General features: G+C 36.5%; 1 protein-coding gene across 2 annotated transcripts in view; it reads right to left on the bottom strand.

Moving 5' to 3' along the window:
- CCDC146 (coiled-coil domain containing 146) overlaps nucleotides 1-25,147 on the bottom strand; it is a 181,950-nt gene that overhangs the window by 43,191 nt on the left and 113,612 nt on the right. For both annotated transcript variants that reach the window (XM_020984512.2, XM_078154531.1), the window contains 5 exons: nucleotides 13,610-13,667; nucleotides 12,122-12,298; nucleotides 9,616-9,689; nucleotides 6,951-7,178; nucleotides 4,724-4,910 (listed from right to left, as the gene is read on the bottom strand). In XM_020984512.2, coding sequence (XP_020840171.1) covers nucleotides 4,724-4,910; nucleotides 6,951-7,178; nucleotides 9,616-9,689; nucleotides 12,122-12,298; nucleotides 13,610-13,667 — 724 coding nt within the window. The remainder of the gene's footprint in view (nucleotides 1-4,723; nucleotides 4,911-6,950; nucleotides 7,179-9,615; nucleotides 9,690-12,121; nucleotides 12,299-13,609; nucleotides 13,668-25,147) is intronic.

The following is a 25,147-nucleotide window of genomic DNA, read 5'->3' as shown; positions in this document are numbered from 1 at the left end:
TTCTTCATTAATGCAATTCAATAAGTATTTATGAAGTGCCTGCTATATTTTTCTGTCTTTAACATTTGGTTAAAACTGTGGTGTTGAGAGTCCACATGTACTGGTTCTACTGTTGTTAATGACAAAAAGAGATTAGTTTAGAAAAACTCTAAAATCTGTTTAATTTTGCATCTCTTTGTTCTCCTTCTGATGTAAAATTGTATCTGAGATGAAACGGTTTTGTTGGCTCTCAAACCAGTTTTTATGAGAGTTTGTTTTCCTCTCTTCTGCTTTTCTTCATTTTATAAGAGGATACCTTCCTCTGTAATGTTTTACAAATGAACTTGACTCTGAACCAGTATTGTTCCTGCCTGACATGTCTCTGCCTCTGCCCGGAAATCAAGTGTTACCTGGCAGATCTAGTTTATAGACTTTTTTTTTTCATAGTCCTCATTTTGATTGATTTCATTATACTTCTCCAAGATGTTGATGATCAGAGTTAACGTCTTTGCCTTTTTGTCATCTTTTCAACAGCTTGTTCAGAGAGTTTGTAACTACCATAACTGAGCAAAATATATTCTCATCTTTATACTTTCCTCTAATTTACTGCTGATTTTGGCCTTGCTCTGACTAGTTGATGGCCTGAATACAAAGACAAGAGATTCTAAAAAGACTGCTATGATAATAACCAGCTATTTCCTGTCTTAAAACATAATCACTTTCATTTCTGTGATATTATTTGGTTAACATGTCTACTATTTTCTTCTGGCTTTCTTCTTGGCATATAGTGCATATAGGCACGAATCTTTTGGATAGCCTACAAGCCTTTTCTCTCTCATTTCTTAATCCTAAAGCACATTTTCCAACATATAGTTATCTCTACATATATATTTATATGTATGTGTATAGATATATATTTAAATACACACATTACCTATGCATCTATCATCTATCCTTCCTTACTGAAGTCATTTGAATTAAGATATATGTCCATTTAACTTAATTCTTCATAGAATTAGTCTACTTCATCCTTTTCAATAGATGTTAGCACGTATATTTCAATTACCTTCATGGCAGTCTTTTTGTTTTTCCTCATCATCAGTGCCAAGAAGGAATATTTCACGAAATGGTGTTTCTTGTTGCCTTTGGTGTACAATGAAATCAAACTCCTCTGGCTCCTTAATTTTCCTCTCCCAAAAGGTACTACTTCCAATTAGTTATAACTTCCTAAGATCTTTTAGTCCCTTGGGAACATAAGCTCCTTTGAGGGCAGGGACTATTTTGTTTTTGTCTTTGTATGCCCAGAGATTATCTCAATTCCTAGCTTATTTTTTTCTCCCAGCCTGTCATTTCATCAGCTTTCAGAGCTTCTGGAAGGGAAACTCCCTCTACCAATGCTGATTGGCAACTGTCCCTTTGCTGAATAGGGTTAGGGAGGTGGGAAACAAGCATTTATTAAACTCCTGCTATTTGCTAGTCACTGTGTTAAGCACTTTACAAACGTTATCTCAGTTGAATACTTGTTGAATCCTATTGAATTAACTCATCATAAGAAAGTAAATATTGATAAGGTTCAACTCCTCCAGTAGTATATCAATTTATTTATTGGTTGTTTGACAAAGCTCATATTCAGAGCAATAACAGTTATATTAATTCTTATACATGTCCTAAAAAGTGTGTTATCACCATCCATCCCCTTCCTGATTCTATGACATCACCACTGTGGAAATGGACGGGGTACACCATTTTGTATTTTGATTTGTTTCATCATTTGCCACAGTCAAAGAATCCATTACCTAGTAACAATGGATGACCAGCACTTTCACGGAACACTAGGCACACATACATTGTTGTCTAGACTGCACTTAACATTATTCTAGCTTGGTAGAATTTTTCAGAGATTGTGCTCCAATGATATAGCTTTTGATGTCTTTGGGGTCACCTTCATGGCACTATGAAACCTTGAAGTAGTGTAAATCAATTTTTTTTCTTTTCTATTTGTATTCCATTTATTTATTCCATTATTATTATTTTTTCTGGAAACAGTCCTACAAATAGAATTATCTGAATTTGACAAATGGTTTTCTCATCCATGATTTCATTTGATCTTCACAACAACCATGAATAGTAGGCAGGGCAAAGATTACTCTTTACAGATGAGGGAACCACAGCATTTTAAAAATCCTGCAACACCTGAACCATCTCATTGGCAAAATAAAACTGCCAAGTATGGAAGAGGATCTATTGCCTCCAGGCCAACAGTATTCTTGTGTTATAGTACAGCATATAGGCTAGTTTTCAGTGGCACACGTGTCAGTGGGGACAAGCTTGCCAGTCCCTATCTGTATCATTTACATCATTCCTTCTTCCTGTCTGTGTCAGTCATCTCACAGATGCCCTTCCCCCAGTTCCCTCTGCTCTCTTCTCCCCTGCTCCAGTGAAAAAATAATCACTCACATTCATATGATGCTCCATGATTTATAAAGTACTTTCCTCACAACAGTCCTGATATAGATAATGCAAATGTTATGCTCATTTTATACATGAGGAAACTGAATCTTCAAAAGACTCTTTTGGCCATGGTCTAGCTTCTTGGAAATTGGTAGAGCCAGTCAGTCAACAAGCATTTACTAAGTACCTACTATGTGCCAGGCAGCACTCTGCTAAGCTCTAGGGATACCAAGAGAGGCAGAAGATAGTCCTGCTCTCAAGGAGCTCATAGTCTAATGGGGGGGACAACATGCAAATAACTATGTACAGACAAGCTAACATACAGGATAGACTTGGGATAATCAACACAGGGAAGGCACTGGCACTAAGGGGGATTGAGAAAAGCTTCTTGTAGAAGGGAGGATTTGGGTAGGACTTGAAGGTAGCCAGGGAAGCCAGGAGGCGGGACAAAATTACAGGCATGGGAGACAGCCAGGGAAAACGTCCAGGAGCAGAAGATGGGCTGTCCTGCATGAGGAATAGCAAGAGGGCCTCTGTCACTGGATTGCAGAGTATTTGGGGGTAAGTGAGAAGACTGGAAAGCGTGTTCTTCTGACTCCAAATCCAGTGATCTTTCCATCACACTCCACTGGTTTTTAATTCTGTAGTAAGGGTGGTTATCACCCAGAGGTGTGATGATCACTGTTAAGAATCTGGCTTTTTGGGGTGGGGGAAAATGTATGTATGACACACTTTTAAGTTTAATCTGTGTTATTATCATTTTCTCCATCTCTTTCTTAATACTAGAAAATCAAGAAAATAATAAATGAAGCCCTGATTTGTATTCTGGTTTCTGAGGTGCAAATGCTAATACTGAAAATTTAACAGTAGGCACGCTGGCTCCTGAGCAGTCCTGGAATATCAGCCCTCCCCCACCAGTGAGAGATGATATGATTTCCACTCCCCACTCCCACTCCCTTTCATACACACCATAGACTATGGGCCAATTTGATTGCCCATTTTTGAAAAGGTACTGGCTCCTATTTTACTGTTGTAGGAAGCTAGGTGATGATGGGGATAAAGCCCTGTGGGGGAGAAGTGAGCAGAGGGAATTGGAGAAGGGCATCTATGAGCTGACTGGCACAGACAGGAAGAAGGAATGCTGTAAATGATACAGACGGGGGACTGGCAAGCATGTCCCTGTTGACACGTGCCACTGAAAACTAGCCTATGTGCTGTACTATAACACAGGAAAACTGTTGGCCTGGAGGCAATAGATCCTCTTCCATACTTGGCAGTTTTATTTTGCCAATGAGATGGTTCAGGTGTTGCAGGGATTTTTAAAATGCTGTGGTTCCCTCATCTGTAAAGAGTAATCTTTGCCCTGCCTACTATTCATGGTTGTTGTGAAGATCAAATGAAATCATGGATGAGAAAATCATTTGTCAAATTTAGATAATTCTATTTGTAGGACTGTTTCCAGAAAAAATAATAAATAAATGGAATACAAATAGAAAAGAAAAAAGAAATTGATTTACACTACTTCAAGGTTTCATAGTGCCATGAAGTTGACCCCAAAGACATCAAAAGCTATGCCATTAAAGCACAATCTCTGAAAAATTCACTCCAGTGTGTGAGTTCAAATCTGGCTTCAGATATTTACTAGCTATATGACTCTGGGCAAGTAACAACCTCTGTTTGCTTCTGTTTCCTCATCTATACAATAGGGATAATAATAACATTTACATTGCAGGGTTGTTGTGAGGAGCACATGAAAGTGCTTAGCACAGTGTCTGACACAAAGGAAGTGTTATATAAATGTTGGCTAGTTATTGGGCAGCGAGGTGGCATGATAGATAGAGGGCCAGGCCTGGAATCAGGAAGAATCTGAGTTTAAATCTGATCTCAGACACTTACTGGCTATGTGACCGTGGAGCAAGGCACTTAACCACTGTTTGCCTGTTTCCTTGTCTGCAAACGTGAGCTGGAGAAGGAAATGGCAAACCACTCCAGTATCTTTGCCAAGAAAACCCCAAAGGAGTTAAAAAAAAAAAAGAGTCAGACATGACTGAAAATGACTAAACAACAAAATTATTATTAATTATTATAGTAGAGTAGCACAACTGATGGAATATCAGTTAAAGATACTTCATTTTCAGTTTACCTTTTCCCTGATCTCTTCTTTCTCTTTTGCTTTTCCTTTCTTTATTGCTAGTTAAACAAATACACAACCCCCCAAAAAACTTATTAAAATATGTTTATCTTATTATGCAATGCTGAACTCACATACCCAATCTTGATGAATGGCACATACCTCTAATGTGAGTCGCTGATGCAGTGTTTGAATTTGAGCCAGTGAATCCATGCTCACTTTCAAGAGCAGCTCCATCTTTTTCAAATTTCTGATGTCTCGATCTTTTTCTCTCTGCTTACGAGTGACTTCATCATGGAAATTATGCTTGTCAATGAGGCAGTTACGCAAGTTGAGTTCCACAATCCCTCTAAGGAAGAAAATTAGAAAACAAACAAACAAACAAACAATCCAAATATCAGCTCTCCAGGGACTTCTGTCCTTTCGTTCTTACAGTTATTCATTGATACCCATCAGTTCATGGCACATAGACAATGTCTTCCACATAAGTATATGAAGCTATTCCATCATGATCCCTGAATCACAGTGAATAGGGCAACTTAAAGGTTTGACTGCAGTTAATTTCCACATAACCTAAGAGTTGGTCTAAGAGGTTAATCTGATGTAGAAACATCTGGATAGTCTGACACCTAATTGAAAATGGAAAGTATATACACCTCTAGTACATACTAGTATTGAAGAGATGGTTCTCATTGGAAAAAAAAATCACAATTACTCTTAAAATATCATTCATTGATTTGGAAATTCCCTAAACATGGGCAAGTGCTGGTGTTTCAAATCAGGCATAATTCATGAATTTAAAAAACATAGTAGACTGTTGTTTTTTTAAAGCTCTAAGTGTTATATAGTTTGATGATCCAGGAAAATAACAAGAATGAAAACATTCAGTATGTTCTACTTAGTTAAAAAAAAAGAATTCATTCAAATGGCATACATAGCTTTCTCATTTGTAGAGCTTGTGTGAAGGAAAGAGTGTGGAGTTAGAGGAAGAGGGGTGAGAGATGGAGGGAGAGGAAGAGAAAAGGAGAAAAAGAGAGAGGGAAGGGGAAATGAGAGGAAAGAGAAAGAGAACTCTGTGTCCTGTGATACCACAATGTGGAACTTACACCAAGAATAAAGTCCCATACGTACAAAAGACATCTACCACTTTCTGTGGTGGCCCAAAGTGGAAACACAGTGGGTATCAGTCAGCTGGGGAGTGGTTAAACAAATTGTGGAATGTGGAATGTAATGTAATAGAGGCTGCATGCTACAGTGGAAGGCTCACTGGCTTTGGAGTCAGAGGACCTGAGTTTATACCCTGCCTCTTACATTTATTATTCATGTGACTTTGGACAAATCACTCAAATCCTTGGGCCTCAGTTTCCTCATCTGTAAAATAAGGGTGATAGATTAGATGGACTCAGAGGTCTAGCCCTAAGTCCAGGATCCTGTGATTGTGTAGTAAGAAATGAAAAACCTGAGAAATTCAGAGAAACTTGAGAAGACTTGAATGAATTCATACAGCATACAGTATGAAACAAAGAAAATGATCTAACAATGATTGCACTAATTTGATGGAAAAATAACACTGAAAGATATGAGAGGTAGGAAAGTATAGGGAAAATACAGCATCTTAAAAATAGATTCTCAACAATTAAAACAAAAAATAAAGATCAGAACTCTTATCATGATGCTCTAAACCAATCTTGCCTTTAAAGGACTTGATGGTGAAACATACCCCCATGCAGAAGGTGATGGCTATCAGGGAAGAATAAGGGTGGCTAAGTGGCATAGTGGATAGAGTGCTGGGCCTGGAATCAGGAAGACTCATCTTCAAATCTGACCTCAGACACATACCAGCTGTGTGGGCAAGTCACTTAACTGTGTTTGCCTCAGTTTTATCTGTAAAATGAGCTAGAGGAGGAAACAGCAAACCACTCCAGTATCTCTGCCAAGAAAATCTTAAATGGGGTCAATGAAGAGTTGGACATGACTGAAAAAAGAAAAAAAAGAAGGAAAAAAACCCAACAACAAAAGAGTCATACATCCTCAGACGTGGCCAATGTGTTTGTTTTGTTTTGCTTAAGTTGCAAAGAGAAAGCTCTCTCGGTAAGGTTGGTTGGAGGTGGGATGGGTATAAACTCCTTAAGGGCAGGGACACTATATCTCCTGTTCATAGAGCAGTGCCTGGAACATAACAAGGACTTAATTTCTGAAGGAATTAAATTAATTTGAATGGGGAGTGATAGTAATATAACAGAAAGAAAAAAGCAGTCAAAAGGAAAAAAATGGCATTGTAGCCCTATTCAAAAGCATAGTGATATCTTGTTAACCCAAAACATTTTTAAAAATATTTTCAAGTCTTTAAAAATCACAAGAAAATCATATCTAATACCATACAACTAACCTTTCAGTCAGTAAACTGGCTTCATTCTCTTTGGTCAATTCCAATAATTTTGACAGTTGGTTGAATTCTCTTTCTTTGATTTCCAGTAGGGCTCTCTTCCCTTCTACTTCTTTTATCACCTCCTCCTTCTCTGTCAATAAACTATTAACTTTGTTTTCTGATTTCTTGAGTGTTTCACTTATATCATTTACTTGATCTACCAAAACTGCTCTTTTCTTCTCGGTTTCTCTGTGGGAAAAGTTCGTAAATGGTCATTTTTTTCAGTCAAAGGAAACTGTCATATCTTCTCACCTCCTCATACTGGACTGTCCTCTCTACATAGTCTTGTTTGAAAACCTAGGCCCTTGAGCCAACTGCTCCTGCCAGGCTGGTCCAGAACGATTATGGAAGGGACAGCTTGGGTCAGAAAGCTCAGAAGGGTAGACAAGTGAGAAGTGGAAAAGTGGGGTTTAGTGGGTACACTTTAAATCTACTAGTTCCCGAAGCTCCTCAGAAAGAGAGTTGGGGAGAAAAAAATTCAGCAGCAGGGGAAAGGTCACTAAGAAGTGATGGAAGAGAAGACTAAGTGGGCAGTGGTGAGACAAAGGGCTATCAGTGGGGAAGGGTGAAAGAGTAGGTGGCTGGCACTGTAATAACTCAATTCTCTGGCATAGTCAGGGACTGAGGCATCCTTGACAACTGTACTTTCTGCATAACTGAAAGTGTATCCACTAGCACTGCAAGGACCAGAATTTACTTTTACTGTAAAAGAATACCTCAAAGAACCAAACTGCATCAGTTGATGCAGTGTATTTTTTTTATCCTTAAGGAAAAGAAAGTAGATAGGATGAAAATATTTATTTTAAAGTAAAATTACAATAATTTTTTTTGCATCAGTTGACACTCTCAATCCTTCTAGTATTAAACATCCCCAAACTGGTTTTCATACTTTTTCATTGAGTTTTTTCCAAATATATTTGCCTACTTACCTGACTCAATAAACAGAAGTTTTGCTTTTGTATGTGTTTTTTTTTTCAATTGGACCCATTATTTCATTGGCAAAGGGAAATCCTGAGGAAGATATTCTCTTTCTCAGTGCAGATGAGCACCGGATCTGCAATTTATAAGCTTAGCAAAGCATAAGAATATATATATTTTTTTGCTAAGGACTCTGGGTTGAGATGAATACCACTAGTTAATACCTTCAGAGACTGTTAGTGTGTATAAGGCTATTTCCCCACTTCATAGTCTCTATTTGCTCTACTCTTCTTAGTGTGGTTCAGTGATGGTCTTGGGCCTGCTGAGATGTATTGATCTGTTTGCCCCTATAATGCATTCCCACTAGGTGGCTATATTGTTCTAATCGGGATTTCTTTTCTCTTTTCCATCATAATGTCTACTCTTTGTTTGCTCCTTCTCTTGAAAATAAGTGATTTCTTTCTCACTCTTCCCATCACTGTTCCTGCTGTACTACTTTCTCCTCCCTTTTCCTTACCTTCTTTCTTGTCTCAAATCCTTAATTTTCCTGCTGCTTCTCTCACACTCTTGGGATTTCCTGCCAGAAGCAGTTTTATTCCTCTTCCCTTGAACCTTAGCTATATGGTACAATGACTTATCTGCTCCTACCCGTAGGGCCTGGCAAAGCTGTGTTGTGATTGGTTCTAACCCGAGAAGAAGCATATAAAAGCCAAGAGGCCAAGACAGGAAGCTATCCTAAGTATTGTCTTCTTGACTGGAGAGGCAGCTAGAGGTGCAGTAGACAGGGGCTGAGCCTAAAATCAGGAAGACTCATCTTCATGGGTTCAAATCTGGCCACAGTCACTTATTGGGCTGTGTAACCCTGGGCAAGTCACTTAACACTATTTGCCTCAGTTTCCTCATCTATAAAATGAGCCAGAGAAGGAAATGGCAAACCACTCCACTATCTTTGCCAAGAAAACCCTAAATAGGGTCACAGAGAATAGGACAAGACTGAAAAACCACAACCACCAAATTTGAATCCCAGCCACTAGCTTGGCGAAAGACCACCTCTACCTGACAACATCTGATGTGCTTCTAAGTGATTCCATCTCTGTGGGTCTGCTTTTTCTACCACCCAGTGAGAGAATTTCTTCCTTTTTCTGGTTAGCAAATAGATCAGTCATAATAGGGCTACTTCTTTAAATCTTCAGATCTCCTCACTTTTTCTTTTTCCCCACTGCAAATGCTTTGGAGGCTGTTTTATTTACTATATGACTATTTCAGGCAATTGGGGGAGCTATATATTTGAGCACTGGATAAGTGAAAATATTCCATAATTGTGGCTTGTAGTTACCTGGAATACTGGATTCTTACTACTCTATACCACTTCCATATTTCATATGTAGATAGATACACTTTATATCTATGCACACATAAAAATTGTCTAAAGAGGAGTCTTGAATGAGAAAGAAAATCTGGCCCCATAAATGTTGCATATAGATATATGTATGTATGTACTGAAGTAATAATTTGCCGTACTAATAAAAGTCTTTTCTTTTAACGTACTTGCTATTTGGCACTTAGTTAAAATAAATTCTAAAGTTATGCCAGCAATTTGATGGATTTTACAAAAAAAAAGTTCTTATATATCTAGATTTACTTTCTTATTTTATAGTATACATTCATTACTGTGGAAAAATATTTTAAAAGAAGATTTAAATCATACAGTCGTTTTCGGAATATTTTTTCTATTTCTTTTCTAATTTGCAAAGGGATGCTTTGATGGCGGACCACTTCATCCTAGTAAAGAAAGGAAAACATTAAACTAAGTTATCTGGAAAAACATCTAATTCAATATATTTCTGAGAAATAAATTATTTTGTTAATTTTCCTTTGATTTAATATCTATATATTATCTATATTATTTAACGTATATATATTATCTCTACATATTTTAACATCTATATATTTAATATGTGCTATATTGCCAACACCATCTGGGCCAATGTTTGTCATCTCTAGTTTTAGCTGGAGGGGCTTGCACAATAGTAAGTATAAAATTAATTTTAATTCACTGTAAAAACATAAATACATGCCACATAATACTTTCAGGAAGAGGTGATATTATGGTTTTGAGGCTACCGTCAATCTATAGCTTCAGTGTAAAGAAAAAAACTATATGTGTGAAGTTCATTCTTAACACTGAGAAATAATAATATGAGAATTAGATAATAAACACATTAAAATCTCATTATATTTTATGAACTCATAGATGACAAATCTCCATACTACAAGTGCAAGCATGAAAATATCCTTGAGAACTCTACTAATACACTGGACTGGAACTGAAGCATTCCTGTTGACTCAACTGTTGCCCAGAATTGCCCAGATAGAACAGATCCATAAAAACTTGAGATAATTTTAAATTATTTAACTAATTATGACTTAACAATGTAACTAACAATGACTTACCTTTGTATGGAGCCTTTAAAATGACTAAGATCCAAGAGTGGAATCAAAATGCCCTCTGTGGGTAATATCCCATGAACTCAGGCAACAATATATTAAAAAGAGAATCATCACTCTAGTGGCTGAGAAATGAAAATTTGTAAAAGCAGGAAGGCTAATGATGGCAATTCAGGACCAGGTCAATGCCACCAAAAACTATCCTTAAGCCTGTACTTAGTGACCAATGTAGATCATGTAAGAAAAGGCATAACCCATTCCCACAGGCTGTAAAAATTTAGCCCCTAGTAAATACCTCGTAAGATATAACCTGCTGGATAGATTACACATAAAAAATTTAGTATATTTTACATACTAACAGACAGAAAATCACTCTACTACAAAACAGACCAAAATAAATTACATTGGAACAAAGCCACTATTGTAGACTATCACAGACTGCCTACAATCGCCTGAATATAACATCAATCCATAAAAACTTAAGAGCTTCATTTTACACCATTGTTACCATACCAAAACACTCAGAAGAATGTATGACTAAACCAGAGATAGAGAACATTATGAAACGCTAAACGGATGACTTTGATTACATTAAACTGAAAAGGTTTTGTACAAAGACAATGCAACCAAGATTAGAAGGGAAGCAGAAAGCCGGGAAACAATTTTACAGCCAGGGTCTTTGATAAAGGCCTTGTTTCTAAAATATATAAAGAACTGAATTGAATTTGTAAGAATACAAGACATTCTCCAACTGATAAATGGTCAAAGGACAGGAAGAAATTAAAGCTATCTACAGTCATATGAAAAAATGTTCTAAATCACTATTGATTAGAGAAATGCAAATGAAAACAACTCTGAGGTATCACATCACACCTATCAGATTGGCCAACATGACAAAACAGGAAAATGATAAATGTTGGAGAGGATGTGGGAAAATTGCCACACTAATAAATTGTTGGTAGAACTGTGAATGGATCCAACCATTCTGGAGAGCAGTTTGGAACTATGTCCAAAGGGCTATATAACCAGCAATAGCACTTCTAGGGCTGCATCCCTAAAAGATCATAAAAATGGGAAAAGGACCCACCTGTACAAAAACATTTATAGCAGCTCTTTCTGTGTTGGCAAAGAAATGAGGGGATGCCCATCAGTAGGGGAATGGCTGAATAAGTTGCGTTACATGAATGTAATGGAATACTAATGTGCTATAAGAAATGAACCTAGAAAAAATTGTACGGACTGATGCTGAGTGAAATGAGCAGAAGTAGGAGAACACTGTACACAGTAACAGCCACATCGTGCGATAACTAAGTTTGATAGACTTAACTCTTCTCGGCAATGCAAGAATTTCAGACATCTTCAAAAGACTCAAGATGGAAAATGCTATCCACATCCAGAGAGAGAACTATGGAGTCTAAATGCAGATGGAAGCATACTATTTGCTCTCCTTTTCTTTTGTTGTTTTGTTTTATTTCGTCTTTCTCGTGGTTCTTCCCATTAGTTCTAATTTTTCTTTACATCATGACTAATGTGAAAATATGCTTAATGTAAGTGTATAAGTAGAGGCTATATCAGATTGCACAAGGTCATGGGGAGGGGGGAGGAGAAGGGGAAGAAAATTTAAAACTCAAAATCTTATGGAAGTGAATGCTGACAAATAAAAATTAATTAATTAATTATTTTAAAAAGTAAACATTAGCTCTTATCCTGTAGGGATTGTTGTTTTCATGCATGCATATAGCATTTATTTAGCTTAACTACTGTACCTTTAAGTTATCTTCTTCTTCTAATAAATCATCTAGTTCTTTTTTGTCCTTTAGTGACAGTTTTTGCTTGTATAGCAGATCTTCCCTTAAGTTTTTAATTTCTAGTTTCTTTTGGATTACTTCTTTACGTAAGTCTTCACTGTTTTCTTTCAATTGCTTCACCCTCTTCTCCATTTCCTTTAAAATTCACATAAAAATAAGATCTTGTTCTTGAATATGGAAAAAAAATCACTGTAGCATTTTTAAAACTACTGAATTTTTCTAAAAATACTTGTAAAGTGATTTTGGTTCAAAGATCATGGCAATTAACAAAAAATTAACAAAAAAATTTCAAATCTCTTACAGGGGAGTAACAGTTTCAAGACACACATTTATAGGAGCATGTCAGATTGGGGTTTCTTCTGTTACTGTTAAAATGATCAGCATTGCTATTTTCTATTCTAATATTGGATATGTTTTCCTTTTTCAGATAGACTTCGATTTCATGTTAAGCATCTAAAATTGTGAATGACAATTTTTGGGTGGTTTTATAATTTGACAACATCATTTGCAGATATTTTGCTTAATAAACTGCCCAAAAATGCAAATAATTGACCAGAATCTCTCCAAATGACTCTCACTTCTTATAGGTGCAATTGCTCTTTGCTCCAATAATACAGAATATCTACAGAGTGCTTGACCAGGGAGGTATCTTTCATTAACTAGGTATATAAGTATCTCCCCTCTTTTTTTGATGTAAAAATTGCTGATGCCCAGGATTACCTATCATTTCAACTGCTTGCCACTGCAGGGAAACAGGGGTATCACAGTGTTCTGGACATCCAAGGCTATCATTCAGAATCCTTTTTCCCTTAGAAACAATTTCATACTAAATGATAGCTAGATTTCATTGCATTAGACTTGTAATATTATTACTACATTTCATTATAATACTTATACTTCATTTCAGGTACATTATACAACTTAGCTACCACTTTTAACATTGTATTGGTTGGGAAATGTATTCTGAAAGACAACTAAGTAACACAACACTGTTTTGGTATTAGTTGCCAATTGTGTATTCAAATGAATGATTTCCATGCTATCCCTATTATTCCCCATAAATGTTTCCTTTATTAAGCTTGAGCTCCTCAAAAAATCATCATGTGTTAGTATGGATCAACAGTAACAGTTATTTTGAGTGCCAACAATAGGATTGTTTTTGCAGTACACAAAGTGGACACTATCCAATAGAACCCATTTTGGGGAAGATCAAGGTCGCAAGGGGGCCTTACATACTACTGTAAGGCTCTGCTTGATTACAGATCTTTTTTGAAAGCATACATTTGGCAACCCATATGCATGTTTACTTAACAACTCACAGAGATTTCATTTTGAATACAGCTCAGAGTGAAATCCTTTGGGCTTTTCCAGGTTCTCTAAGATAGTATATATCATAATTTTTATAATTAGCTTTATTTGCTATAAACTCAATACAATCTCACTTACTCCAGGTTTAGGTATCTTCTCATATTCCTTTTGTACAAGCATTTTTTCTTCTTTTAAGCTGTAGAAACATCAATACAATTTAGCAGTGAAAATGAATAAAATACTTCAAAAAACAATATTTTACTGGGGAGTACCTTTCACAGTTTCAGTCCTATTTTATGTAATTTATTTAGGATTGTCTGTATACTGATGGAGCTCATACAGTCCCTTCAGAAAAGAAAACCAATTAAGTCAAAATCTTTAGTTCAGAAGTTGGAGAGAAGGTTCTTGAAAATCCTTAGGAGGGATGCACTCCACTATTTTACATAGGAGTTGATTAAATATTTCCTCCATGCTTTCCTGTGCCATACTGCAATGTAGTGCCATTTTGCATGGGTGTCATACCTGATACAGAACCCCATTTGGGTATATGGTCCAGGCAGATCAGGAAATGAACTAAGACCCTGAAGCAACCTAATATAATAGAAACAACATGGGAGTGAGGAGACCTGGGCTTTCATCCTACTTCTACTACATATATTCCTATATATGTAATAGAAAGTATTGGGACTAGGTCATCTCTAAGTCTCTTTACAACTCAGATATATTCTACTTAAATTTTGTTCCTTTTGGAGGCCACCGCATATCTTGCCACACTTATTCTACCCTCTCAATTCCACATTGTTTCTTTTCTCTGTAAAGTTAAAAAAACAAAACAAAATGAAAAAATACAAATTGCAAGTAGAATTCATAAAATGTTTTGAGCTTCAACACAATCTATGCATTGGCCAAGCCAGGATGGTGATCTCCCATTCAGTTGAGTTTAGCACGATCAGATGTCAACAGATTTTCTTTCTCTCTCATAAACTCTCTAAAGCAAAACAAACTCATCAAAATTGTATTCTTCTGATACTATATGATCACACCTTATGGAATGTAATTATTACTGAAGAATCAAAATTGAGAGTGACCCAATTCAATGTAAGTGGGTCAAAACAGACTGTGGCATATTACCATTTATGACTTACATTCAAGGAATAGAATAAAAGGCATAATTCAAGAGATATGTAACAGAAAAGGAGGCACATAACTCATGTCACCAGAATAAAATATGATAAATAGGCACCCCATATGTTGCACTGGTACCCAAAGGACCATGAGAAGAGCTACTAGTGTATATGTTGGGTGGACTTTCTATGGTGCATTTACAGGAAGACACAGACAAGAGTCGCACAGAATTAGGTGTGTTTGGGTTGTGATATGAACCATTTGCTAGAATCATAGATCTAATGATGTACTTATTTAAGGTTTACAATGAAATCTTGGTAGGTACCGTAAGTACTACCATGTTCATTTTGTGTAGGAGAAAACAGAGGCTAAAGAAAGATTGTGTGATTTGCCCATGATAACACAACTATAAAGTTTTAGATCTGGTTCTCAAAAATTTCTCCCAAGTACAGTACTAGATCCATAAAAATTACATGGAAAAATATTGGAATCGGCAGCTGAAAAGGATAGGAGACCAGCAACTCTCTTCTCAACTTAGGCAAAAGCTTAATTAGCTCAGATAAGGCAGGAGGGTACAGGGGAAGCAAACCCTGTGAGTGATTGAGAAATGTGGTGGTATAATCCAGCAAAACCTCTGGTTTGGAGGGCAATTATCTTTCTCTGACAGACAGTCTCTGCCCTAAATGTGCCCCACCTCCTGCCTGGCAACTCCTCTTCCTTTCCTGAAATTGCCATGAAACCTAGTTAGTTGATTGGCTTCTCCCCAACAGACGTCAGAGATGGGGAAACCACCATTCCCTATAAAATACCTGATCTCATTTAGGTTCTCTGAGCTGCTGTGATGCATGGAGTAAAAACAGTCTGGTGTCATAGTACTCTGTCCACAGGGCAGGCTTGGGCACTTCCAACCTGTATTCCTTCCTGCTCTAGCCCGCCAAATTTGATTGCACTCTTGTTCTATGAGTGACTGAGACTGGACTCTGTGAACCCTGCCCTCTGCAGATCCCAGGAGTATGCTCATCCCAATTTCCTCGTGACCTTGAGGGTCTCCAAATGTGCCAAATGAAAGACCTACTAATTTCAGCCTTGATAACATTTTATTCAACTCCAAAACCCTCTTTAAAGACCAAGATATGTTTTTCCCATAGAAGGAAGGTAAAGAGCTTCTGATGCTTATTCATTTCTCAACACAAAGAAGAATAGAAAACTATAAGGATTTTATGTTTGTATGAAAAATGTTTTCCTTGTAATGTAAATGTTTAAGGGATATTTGAAATGAAATTGGAAACAAACCATGAAAGGATTACCACAATTTCAGCATAAGAAGTCACCAAGATCCTATAGCAGGAATGCAAATATGTAAATTAGGATTGAATCACAAAATAAAACTCTAGGCAGGATCTTCAGTTTTCTGAGAAAAAGTGTTTTAGGCACAGCAGTTATGTGTTTCTTGGGCAGAATCCCAGGACCTCAGACTCATTGTTGTCTTTTTTTGTGTGTGTGGGAAAAATGGGTTTTATGGAATGGTACCTCTTCTCTCTTTTTTAAATGTCATTGAATCTGTAGGTAATCTCCCAGTATGCAGAAATTACATTGCCTGTCTCCAGTTATTATTTCTAGGGGATTAGGGAACAAGTCTTTGGTGGACTAATGAAATCCCAGAGGTGGAAGAGACCCTAAAGGTCAGCTAGTCTGACCTCTTCATTTTATAGATGAAGAAGCTGAGGGCAAGAGAGACAGAAGTCCAGGGATCCAAAGTATTAAGGGGCTATTTGAAATGAAAGAGAAAAGGAAATAACCCTGAAAAAATTGTTGCAACAAGTTTCTCTGTTAAAGATCTCATTTCCAAGAATACAAGGAACTAATTCAAATTTATAAGAATAAGAGCCATTCCCCAGTTGATAAATGATCCAAGGCTATGAACTCAAGGGAAGAAAGCCAGGCTATTTATAGTCATATAGAAAAATGCTTCAAATCATTATGATTAAAGAAATACAATTTAAAACAGTTATGGGATTCCACCTCACAAACATCAAAGTGGCAAAGATGACAAGATTTTGTAAAAAATTATAAATTTTAGAGAAACTATGGGCAAACAGGCATATTGATGTACTGTTGGTGGGTCTGTAAAGGGGTACAACTACTCTAGAAAGCAATTTGGAATTATTCACACAAAGTTACTAAACAGTGTATTCCATCTGATCTGGTTATACCACTGCAAGGCCTGAAAGAGGAATGCTTTACAAATGAAAGGTATTCTTGTGAGTACCTAGATGACTTCAAATTTTATTTCTACTCTATAATATAACAGAAGTATTATAATGTGAACCACATGGAAACTCAGTGGGTATAACTTTTATATTTCTATTCCTAAATTATGTGACTAAATTTCCACGTGTAGCTAATAGAAATCAATGTTAGAGGTGATATAATTTTAAAAACACTGAGGGATCAATTTTCAAGATATTTAAGATATTTTGAAAGAAGAGAAGATGCCAAATGATTTGAAAAAAAAAATATGAGTGTTATTCCCCTAAATTAAGAGGACATCACCAACTAATGGCCCATATACCACATTTCTCATCTCAATAAAGTCTTTATGAGAAAGCTCTACATATATGTTGAAGGTATCCTTAATATAGTAAAAGGGATCAGGCACTTCTGCAAATTATTTTATACAGTAGGCTACTCCTTCACATCATATAGTTGGCTGAACAGACCTAGTAATAGAAGATCTTGTATTTTATTATTTTATATTTTTAAAAACACATTTGACTTGATAGAGCAAAATGCAATGAAATAACATTTACAAATTGGAGAAGGAAATGGCAAACCACTCCAATATTTTTGCCAAGAATACTCCATGGACAGTATTAAAATGATAAAAGATATGACATTGGAAGATGAGTCCCTCAGGTTGGAAGACATCCAAAACATTACTGGGGAAGAGTGGAGAACAACTACAAGTAGCTCCAGAAAGAGTAAAGTGGGCAAGCCAAAGCTGAAAGGAAGCTCAGCTGCGGATGTATCTGGTGACAAAAGGAAAGTCCCAAGCTGTAAAGATCAATATTGCATAGAAGCCTGGAACGTTAGATCTCTGAACCAAGATAAGCTGGATGGATGGGGGTCAAACAGAAGATGGAAAGATTAAACATCAACATCTTGAGTATCAGTGAACTTAAATGGGTGAGAATGGGTGAATTTGATTCAGGTGATCATGACATATACTACTGTGTGCAACATCCCTAAGAAGAAATGGAGTAGCCCTCATAGTCAAAAAAAGGTGAGAAAAGCAGTCTCAAAAATGATGGAATGATCTCTGTTCGAATCTAAGGCAAACCATTCAACATCACAGATATACAAGTCTGTGCTCCAACCACTGATGGCAGAGAGGCCAAAGTTGCTCAGTTCTATGAAGACCTGCCTCATCTTCTAGAAATAACTCAACAAAAGATGTCACATTCATCATGGGGGACTGGAATGCTAAAGTAGGAAATCAAAAGATAATTAGTATGAGTTTGGCCTTGGAGTGCAAAATGAAGTAGGGCAGAGACTAATACAGTTTGTCAAGATAACTTGCTAGTCATAGCAAACACTCTTTTCCAACAACCCGAAAGGTGACTCTACATATGGACACCACCAGATGGTCAATATCAAAATCTGATTCTATACTTTGCAGCCAAAGTCTATACCGTCAGGGAAAACAAGACCTGGAGCTGATTGTGGCTCAGATTCTAATTGTAAAATTTAGACTTAAACTGAAGAAAGTAGGGAAAACCATCAGATCATAGACCTAAATAACATCTCATATGACTATGCAGTGGAGGTGATGAATAGATTTAAGGGGTTAGATCTGGTAGATAGAGTGCTGAAGAACTATAGACAGGGGTTCACAATATTGTACAGGAAAGAAAAAGAAGAGCAAGAAAGCAAAATGGCTGTCTGATGAGGCTTTACAAATAGCTGAGGAAAGAAGAAAAGCAAAAAGTAAAGGAGAAAGGGAAAGATGTAGCCAACTGAATGGAAAATTCCAGAGAATAGCAAGGAAAGAGAAGAAGGCTTTTTAAAAATTAGGAATGCAAAGAAATAGAAGAAAACAATAGAATAGGAAAGACATGAGCTCTCTTCAAGAAAATTAGAGACACCAAGGGAATATTTCATTAAAAAATAGGCATGATAAAAGACAAAAATAGTAGAGACTTAAACAGAAGTAGAAGAGTTGAAGAAGAGGTGGAAACTTTAAATTCAAAGCATATATATTGTATCAAAATTTAGCCATAGAAAAGTATCCAAAATCTTACTCATTACCTGAATAGAAAGCTTTATTGGCATTAAACTTGAAATTATAGATATATACTCAAGAGTGTCCCTTAGATAGCCAGGGAGGGCATTTACTATATACAAAAATATAAGCTTGTCAAAAATTGTACTACAGAATGAATGTTCTTATGATTGAGCATAAAGTTATAAAACTGCAGCAGAACTACTAAGGTAATGAAATCCTTGAAAAATTACTGTGGGAAAACAGAAATGAATGTTGCAAACTTACAAAGATCAAGCTTGGCCCCAAAGAAGATATTTGAAGACACCTTCCCCCAAACTTCTCTGCAGAAGTGAGGGTTCATGGGAGTGGAATATTATATATGTTGGCAATTTGTTTCTATGTATTGGTCACTGATTATTTTGTGTATTAATGTTTTTCCCCTCTTCTCCCTCTCTCTCTTTTTTAACTTTCTTATAAGGGATGGCTCTCTGAGACAAGGAAAAGAGAGCGACACAGGAGATAGTTGGTCAATATAAAAATTAAATATACCAATAAAATTACTTCCTTCCTTCCTTCCTTCCTCAAAGTGTCTTCCATTCCTGTTAAGACCTTACGAGATTACTTGATTGTAATCATAACAGACTTTTACACTGTGCTCTAAGTTTTCCAAAAACATTTTCATATCTAATTTGATCTCACAACAACCTAAAAGTAGGTACTAAATGGCCTATTACAGCCATACAGAGAAAGAAACTGAGCATCAAGGAGGTTTAGTGCCTTTCCCAGATTAAGTGACAGAGATGGAATTTTAACAGACATTCCTGACTGGAAGCCCATTTTAGATACTATGTCATGATGCCAGCTGAAACAAGGAGAGAAAAGTACCAAGACAACATGCTTTTTCATGCACAAAAACAATGAGAGGACATAAAGTAAGAGAATTATTCCTGTGGGTTTTAGGGAAGGAAGATTTCTTAAGGACAGATTTAAAAGATATGGGCCACAAGCATGTTGGCCATGCTTCCTTTATAATAAGGTTAAAAAAAAAACACTGCCAAATGACTTATTTATCCCCAACAGGTGACATGGGTCATGACTTGTTTATATTTCCTCCAGTGTCTAGCATAGTTCATTGCGCATAGGTGGTGATTAATAAATATTTCAAAGGTTCCCAGATTTAGAGCTGCATTGAGATCTCAGAGGTCACGTTCAACCCGCTCATTTTACAAATGAGGAAACTGAGGCACAGAGAAGCTAAATATCTGAGGTCACATAGCTGATGAGGGTCTGAGGCGGAATTTGAATCCAACTTTTGCTTACTCTAGGTTCTGTGCCTCTACATCATTTCATTTGTTGAATGAATGGACAAATAAATTAAAATGCTGAGAAATCTTATTGATTTTCAAAACCTAAGCATATGGGTAGAGATGGAAGGGAAAGAATGATGTTTCTGTCCTTACTACTCTCCTCTTTATTCTACCATGTCAGTACAGCAAAATAAAGCTGAACTACAAGATACATGCAGAAAATTCAAATGAATCAATTTTGGTAACACCAAGCTCATTATTTAGAGCATAAATCCATTCTAGTGTTTTGAGTAAAATGGAACCTTTACCCAGCAACTTAGTAAGAACTAATAAAGGGCTCAATTCAAAAAATTGTTTGTAGTCACCCCTTCTAGTTATGCAATTCTCTACAACGATAAAGAGGAATAAGCATTCATATAGCATAATGCTTACTATGTGCCAGGCACTGTACTAAGTGTTGTCCTTTTTTTTCTTTTTACAAATGTTATCTCATTTCATCCCCACAACAACTCTGTAGGAGTAGGCGATATTATTATCCTTATTTTATAGTTGAGGAAACTGAGGCAAACATAGGCTAAGTGATTTCCTCAGGGTCACACAGTGAGGAAGTAGCTGAGGTCAAATTTAGATTCAGGTCTTCCTGAATCCATGCCTAGAGTTCTGTTCACTGTGGCACCATTTATATTTCTACAAAGAAATATAAATACCATACCCAAGTATCTGTACTACTGCAAAGGGTTTTGACTATGCTACGTGTATTAGCATCAGGATTTGCTTTTCTTAAAATATCTGTACTCCAGGAATGAGTAATATTGAACATATTTTTCCTAAAGGCTTATAAGCATCACACACTTTTATACTGCTTTCTTTTAAATTTTTCTTTTTTCCCCACTATGGCTAATTACTCATACTTCTGTTAATAACAACAAAATATCAAAATGAATAAATTCTGAGACATTACAGCAACTGTTTACAAAGTTGGATAAGAGTTTTTATTGTTCCCCAATCATCTGTCCGCCTGAATGTTGCTGAACAGAAGGTAGTACTTATGTAACAGAGATACAGCATAAACAGAAAGAAGAGCCAGTGCTTTCCTTCCCTGAGAGCCAGCCACAGCTGCAAACAAACATAAAAACGATTGAGAAAAAATATGAAGGCTTAGGGAGCAGAGACTTTGGGTTAAGGCGAATGGTTTATTTCAGTTGTCAATGAACATATTACACGAAAGACATCATTTATAGGCTATTTTCACTGTACTGGCATATCAGAGATAAGATGCCAGTATCTGAGACTGTTTTAAATGTGCTTAGCTTGCACTTTCCTAACCAAAAAGATGAATACTAAATGGGTGGGACTCACTGGCTTCCTGCTTGCTTTCTTCAATAACCTTATTTTGAACTCTGTTTTGCCCACCAGATAAAAATGTGTTCCAGAAGTCTAAATGTCCAATTTTTCTCTTTTCTTTTCATTCTGAGTGTAATAGCTAATTATGAAATGCCAGAGATCACAAATTTTCCAGATGCAATGGTCACAAACTTTTATTTGTAATCACATTCTAAAAAATGGGGTGGTGATGGTAGGAGAGATATTTATAGTAGAAGACTTTTAGGCAGGGGAAGGATTATGTTAATTTTTGAAAGAAACACCTCCTGCTAAGAGTGGATGAATCTCTTGGTTATAATTTTATGAAATATAAAAGAATAACAAGCTTAGTTTTAAAAATGAAAGCATCCTTGCAAATACTGATAAGGATAAATTAACTTTACTTTATTGGGGGGGATATGAACAGGTTGTTGGAGATAATGAATTTTTCATATAATATACTTTTTATATAGTTTGATTACTTTCATTTTGAAGTTTCAGCTTTTGGGGCTGATTTTTGCTGCTTAGTTAACTGTTGTTGCACTCTGAGAGGCTACCATCAGATTGTGAGCTCCTTGAGGGCAGGAACTGTCTTTTGCCTCTTTATATCCCCAATGCCGAGCACAGTTCCTGGTTCAAAGAAGATACTTATTACTGACTACCATCACATAGTGATACAGCCCAGGTGACGTGCTTTCTCTGAGAGTCACAATACTGATTACCTCTCCTAAGCTTTACAGCAAGAACTTCAGTTTCAAGTCAAATATTATATGTCTTTATAGACTTGAACAAAGCAGACAATTCTTCGGAACTGTTGTTTGTCCTTCATTCTCCAAGAGGACTAATGACATCAGGAAGGTGATGTCTCGATGACTTGCAAGTGAATTGGATTTAAGTGAGGCAGGGCTGAACAAAGTCACCAGACTCACTCTCTCCTCTGGAGCCATCTGGGTGTGGTGGCAAGACACAGATCAGGACGACTGGAGATGGCCCCAGATATAGTGGGAGACCTTGGCCTGTTTTAATTCTGTGGAATATAGTTTTAGGAAGAAATATATTACATAATCATTTCACAGTACTTCTTAGGTATTCGTTTGGACTGCTCACTTTAATCCTAATCTTTTATTATATACAGATCTCGATTAGAAAGCTAACCTTTACAAATTACACTGAGTATTAATACAGGGCCAGCAGTATGTAACAGTTTGTTCTTGATTTTTTCAGGTTTAAGGGTTCTTCAGCATATAAACCCTTTAGCAAGAGAGCCCTTAGACTGCTTTTAAGTTTGCCTTTATAGTGTACTGTAACAGGGTCTTGGACTACCCCAAAAGCAGGAAGCCCTCATTAGGAATTCTGGAAGTTGTAGTATCCTTGGTTCTGCTAGAGATATACTGGTGCCTGCTTAAGCCAGCCAGCAACTTCACAATAGTGAATGCTAAATTTCCAGTGAGAGCAGTTAATCTCAGAAATTGGAAATTGTTACAAAGTAGGGCTTGATTTACTCTTCACGTGACTGTCTAGATTTAAAATGTTGGAGAAAATATTAAAGTTAAGATTAAGGATTAAAGTTAAAAGTGTGTTGTGCAAACTTTTTTTTTCTTCTGAAGAGCTAGTTTTATGCACACCTATAGGGTCACACCCTTTGAGTTGGGGTCCGGAGTAGATTTCCTGGGATGGCAGGAGCTTTTGAATGAGTCTTATAAGAGAGCTAAAGCAGAGGCAATCTGTGTTTGGGAGAGAGACTGTGCTATGGTGATCAAGTCCCCGAGAATGTCTTACAATGAGGTTCCAAGGCTAAGGTCCAAGGGTGCGATGGAGGCCTCGGAGCCAAGCCTATGCTTTATGGAACAAAACTGGAATTGACCTTGTTAGATGTGAAGATTCCTTTTAGAACTGAGGAAAAGCAGCACATCTACACTCTCCCCCCATTACTGTTTTCCTAACAGACACTGCTATGTGATTTTTCTTGCTATTCTTCTAAGCAGTTCCTTTTTTCTGATTTTGTTTTATATAAAATTGTCTGTTTCATCCTGAATTCTTATGATGTGTGTCTGTATATAGGCTGCATATAGAGTCCAAACAGAAGGAAGCCAGTGGCTAGCTTGAAATATACAAAATTAAAATAGGGTAGAGATCAAAATCTCTATCTGAACATCAGGTATTTTCCTATTTGGGAGCTTGATGAGCTAAGTGTGAGAGGATTTTATAGTTATGATTTTAGGAATATTTTAAAGAAAACTTCCTAAAAGCATTATTTTTGTCCCTCGGCTAAAGTAATGGCCTTTTGGTTGTAGCCAAGTTGGGTATCTATGAACAGCGAGCCTCTAATCTCCAAGTGAGCAGCAAAGGGTTATGGGGAATAGAAGAGAGATCACACTCTCTGGTGAGGCCCAGAGTTAGGAGAAAGGTATGGTCTGGGAAGAATGAGCTTCTCTCCCTTTTTCTGTTAGGAGGAGAGGAATAAAAGTAAAAGTAGAGCCAAACTGCTCCATAGTAACACCTAATGGAAAGAGCACCTTCCAAAGCCCACTCTACCTCCCACCCTACCTTGGCCCAAATCATTCTTCTTTCTCACTTTCCACAAATAAGAAGTAAAATATCTCTTCATCTGGAAAATTAAAAACCAGCAAAATAATTCTCCTTTTTCTCTAATAAGAGAGATGTATTTTCTCATGAACTTGATTCTCTAAGAGAGGAATTGAGTGGCTCACTGCTGCTTTTGCTGTTTCTTGTGTTGCGTCTTCTGCTCCTGATCTTCCTTCTTCTCTAGAAATAGTAATTAAGGTTAATTGACAATTTATTTAACAATAGTCCTGCTTTGTTGGCTAGAAGTATTACAGTTACAGAAGCACTTGGGCAATTTAAAAGAGCAAAGAAATATAGATAAACACACTTTACTTATATATTTATACAAATAAACTTACACAAGAAAAAAAGCTGATTTTGTCGATCCTATCTTATATAACACATGCTCTACCCATTCTACTTTAACTGTAAGTTCTTTTAAGGCAGCGACTCTGATTTATGTCCCCATAATTCTTGCACACACACTTGTGCAAACTAATTGGGATGAAGTAAAATAATTAAATTTATTGACTTATACAATAAACCTCACAGATTTTTATATCATTAAATCATTTTCAGTACATCATGTGTCCTCATTTTGCTGTAATTATTTGTTTTTTAACATTTGGCATTATGTTTTCAAGACTAAAACATAATGTTGATAAACCATACTACTTTGGATACTAAGCATCAGTTTACTTTTTCAACCTTAGACTTGATTATAGTTCATGTATTTAAATGAGGCTAGGCCACTTAAACATGTTTATCTCTATCTCTTGGATGGTTTTCTTAACTTTTTGTGATGTATAGAATGGTACAAGGTCATGTTGAAGTATTTCATATTGATTTGGAAATTTCTATAATCCTGGGAGAATTGGGCTTCTCAGTATATAAAGAGCTATTAGACTTCATTATTCCATCATCGAGGTCAGGACTTCCAGGCCCAACGGAAGTAGAAAAAATTCCAAAACCATTTTTTTTGGATGAATGTTTTATAGTGTGATGAAGATGACCTGATCCTACAGACCAGACTTCTAGAGAATAGTTTTGGGT

This window comes from Phascolarctos cinereus, unplaced genomic scaffold, assembly GCF_003287225.1.
Source record: "Phascolarctos cinereus isolate Bilbo 61053 unplaced genomic scaffold, phaCin_HiC Scaffold_1;HRSCAF=81, whole genome shotgun sequence".
Lineage (NCBI taxonomy): Eukaryota > Metazoa > Chordata > Mammalia > Diprotodontia > Phascolarctidae > Phascolarctos > Phascolarctos cinereus.
The sequence above is the reverse complement of the archived record's forward strand: the minus strand, read 5'-3'. Positions and strand labels throughout refer to the sequence as shown.